We start from the raw sequence: 4,039 nt of genomic DNA on the forward strand, positions 1-4,039 counted from the left end.
TTCGTTGTTCGACCGAGGCATATCCCATGTATAGAAACTAACTTGTCTGTGGGCGAATAGATGACCTAGGTTGCGGAAGACAAATTTCAGTGAAGCCATGTAAGTGTGAGGGAAAGTCCAAAGTCGACATCTGGAAATCAAGTGTAACATAAGATAAGCAAGAGAACTAGAAAAAATCGCAAAAACTACTAAAAACTATCACACATAAACTATGGTACAATAATATACAAATGTTTCACCGAACAATCTAAGCATACTATCTCTTTAGGTAAAGACCATTTCTGGTCTTTCCTAAAGGAATTCCATCATAATCCACTAGTTCATAGGCCCCTTTTTCTGGTGCATGTTTTAAAATATAAGGGCCATGCCACATAGGCTCGAATTTTCCAACACCTAACTTATCGTGCTCTTGATCATAGACCAAGACTAAATCACCCTCTGCATACGAATGAGGTTTAACATTATGATCATACTGTGCTTTAACTCGTTTCTTTTTGGCCTCGCTAGCTAATGCAACATCACGACGAGTCTCATTGAGACGTGCTAAGTACATAAAGCATTCCTCTTCAACAAAACTAGCTAGTAATAATTCAATTGAAAGTTTCTTAGACAGTATCCCAAATTCAATTGGTAGAAATGCTTCCATGCCATAGACAAGATGGAAAGGAGTAAAACCAACTGAATTTTTTGTTGTAGTGTAGTATGTCCACAAGGCTAGATGTACCATTAGATTCCATTCTCGTTTATGAGTCCCGATAATCCGTTTAATCATAGTGGTTGAAACCTTGTTAACAACTTCCACTTGGCCATTTTCCTATGGGTAATATGGGTTAGAACTGTCATGACACATGCCTAGTTTGGTGGTAAGATCGATCATCACATGGTTTAAAAAATGGCTATTGTGGTCCATGACAATAGCTTGTGCTACTCCAAACTGAGAAATTACATGATTGAACATGAAAATGGATGTTGTTTCATCGTCATCCTAAGTTATATGTAGGCCTCACCTCGGCCCATTTTGTAAAATACTCTACCGCAAGGATAATGTACACATGCCCCCCGGTCAAGTGAGGGTTACATGTAAGAAAGGCGATGCCCCATTTAGCAAAAGGACCTAAAAAAATGATTTGGAGAAAAGGACCTAGATGTGCACACGTTTTTTGATCATAAATTTCACAATTATGGCATTTTTGGACTGCAGTTATACAAATTTTAAACATAGAAGGCAAGAAATACCCTGCGCGCAAATTTTTTGAGCAGTGGCAAACCTTGACATATGACAACCACAAGCTCCAAAATGGCAGTCATTTAATGCTTTTTCGGCTTCTCCATGAGTTAAACATCGTCAAAAAATAGAATCGGCACCACGATGATATAATGTATCACCAACAACATTGTATTGTTGGGATTGATACCAGATTCGACGATGATTAGTTCCTCAGTTCTGGCCGAAATATCTGGGTCTAGACATTGTTGGCATTATGATTCTGGTATGGCTCTATGTTACAGATGTTGTACTTGATGGCAACACCCTCAAGTGGCAATGTTCTAATCAGGCTCTCAAATGGTTGAAAAGCAAGAAGTACGCAGGTGAATAGTTCAAAATATGCGTACACGCAGGTACACCGTGGAGGGACCGCGGCCAGATACGCAGGTCAGCCGTGCATATGGTGCATACCCCCAGTGCACTTACTTCAAGGCAAAGAATCGTGCTCACATGGGGTTTTCTTATGTTTGGCCCGTGGTATTTAGCCCGCCGTTGGTTTTGGTCCGTGGTATTGTTTTTATATTATTATTATTATTGAGCCCCATGTTTTGGGCCCCTTGTATTGGTTATCTATGGTATTGATCCATGATTCTAGGAAGAAGCTTGCCTATATAAAGCAAAGGAGATCACTTGGCCAAGATATCTTTTGCATCTTGAATATCTTAAGATCTGAAATATTGGGTTATTGTTTCAAAAAGATTGATCTATATGAAAGTGAAGTTGAAAGAGAATCTGTGAAGGGTGATCTCTCGAGTGCATGATCAGGTCTGGGCATCTGACTAACTGTGGCACACTGGTGATCTGCCAATTCGGCCCTAATCAGAAGTACGCAGAACAGAAGAAGGAAAACTGCGTGGGTACGCAGAGCAGAAAAGAGGATAGCTGCGTGGGTACGCAGAGCATAAGAGCGAGAACTGCGTGGGTACGCAGAGCAGGAGAGGCTCAAGTGCGTACACACAGTGAAAGTACGCAGTGCGATTGGTTTTATGAGTGCGTGTTTCCAGAAGCAGTGCGCGGCGCGATAGTGTCTCTGGGTGCGTACCTACAGTAACAGTACGCAGTGTAATTGAAGAAACAATGTGTAGGTTCGCGGCGAAACAGAAGGCTCTCTGCGGGTATACGCAGAGGAGCAGAAGGTGGAGTGCGTAGCGACGCAGGCCAGTAAAAGAAAAACTGCGTATCTGTCTTAAGATCTTCTGTTGACTGAATTTTTCTGTTGATAAGGTGTTCTGGGTTTAGTTCTGTTATGCTGATCTGGTTACCGCTGTTAACTGTGTACTCTACATATGATCATTTGATGTTTATGGATCCAGTTTGAAAATTTATGAAAAGTGGTCCTTGAATGAAAAGAAGTAGGGGGTTGTAGCTCCCTTCCAGGAGAAACTGGAAAACGAGAGAGAGTTGTAGCTCTCTGCAGGTTGCAGCCGGCGTACTGGTAAAGGACTGCACCAGTACAAAATCATTGTAAAAGGAGTTTCTAATTTGAAAGAAGATAGAGACATATTGCGGTAGGTGGTTTTCACCCACATTGGGTTTCCACCTTATATCTGGTGTTCTTTGGTGTGACTATCTGTTTTTCTTGTTCATGCTCATTATTTTATGGTAATGATATGCAAAAATAATTCAAAGTGTAAATAAGGAAGATTTGTTAAAAGAATTTGATAATACTGATTCACCCCCCCTCTCAGTATTATTTCCAACAGACATAAATGATGATATCTCCATACCTGGGATTTAAAGAACTGATTAGAAAGAGAGATTCATCTAGAAGAGAATCTTCTTCCATGTTTTCAGTTTCAGTATGGGGAAAGTCACACAATAATTCAACAAATACCAAATATTTATTAGCTTTGGATTTAATGAATTCCAAATTGAATTCTTGTAAGATGACTATCCATTTGGAATACTTTCCCCCCAACAATTGTCTAGTAAGAATGTAAACCATGGGGTAGAAATCATAAATTACAGTATTTTTGTGCAATAAAATGTAGTGACAAAAACGTTGGACAACTTGAACAACTGCCAAGGTCAATTTCTCTGCATGTGCATATTTTACTTCAGTTTTGGTCAAATTACGACTTAAGTAATATATCACATGCTCTTTGTTCGGCTAGCCTTCCTGAACTAGGACCATACCAATGGTGGCATTAGACGCTGCTAAGTATAAAAAGTAATATCAGTGATAATTGAGAGGATATAACAATGGTGTATGGGTCAATGCATATTTAAGTTCATCAAATGATTTTCGAGCCACTTCATCCTAGATAAATGGGATTCCCTTTTTCAAAAGTCGAGTAAAACCTTTAGTCAACTTGGCATAGTTCTAGATAAATTGACCTAGAAATTTTACTTTCCCTTGGAAACTTTGGAGTTGCAAGATTAGAAGGAGGAGGCAAATTCAAGATAGCTTCAACCTTCAATGGATTGACACGAATGCCTTCCTTTCACATGAGAAATCTCAGCAATCGGCTAAAGTACACACAGAAAACCCACTTATGTAGATTCAAATGAATATTGTAATGATGACATCTGATGAAAATCACTCACAAATGCATTAGATGGGATTCCCATCTTAGTGAATGAGTTGGAAAGTCATCCAAGTAAGGTTTCACAATATGCTTGTTATCGTGAAATTCATAAAACATAGCCCATTGAAAAGTTGCACTTGCATTCTTAAAATGGAATGGGAGTTTTCGATAGGAAAAAGTCCCCCATGGGAAAATGAATGCGGTTTCATGTTGATCAGCTGGGAGTATGTTGATTTGATTGTAG

General features: G+C 39.4%; 1 protein-coding gene across 1 annotated transcript; it reads right to left on the reverse strand.

Annotated features, from left to right (window-relative positions):
* Nucleotides 1–256: 256 nt before the first annotated feature.
* On the reverse strand, nucleotides 257–772 carry LOC149201387 (uncharacterized). The gene has a single exon (XM_089401264.1). The coding sequence runs from the start codon at nucleotides 770–772 to the stop codon at nucleotides 257–259; it is 516 nt and encodes a 171-aa protein (XP_089257390.1).
* Between the last annotated feature and the right edge of the window lie 3,267 nt (nucleotides 773–4,039).

The sequence above is a fragment of the Pinus tabuliformis genome, chromosome 2_1 (genome assembly GCF_031772625.1).
Source record: "Pinus tabuliformis cultivar Carrire ecotype Pingquan chromosome 2_1, CPIR1, whole genome shotgun sequence".
In the NCBI taxonomy this organism is placed as follows: domain Eukaryota; kingdom Viridiplantae; phylum Streptophyta; class Pinopsida; order Pinales; family Pinaceae; genus Pinus; species Pinus tabuliformis.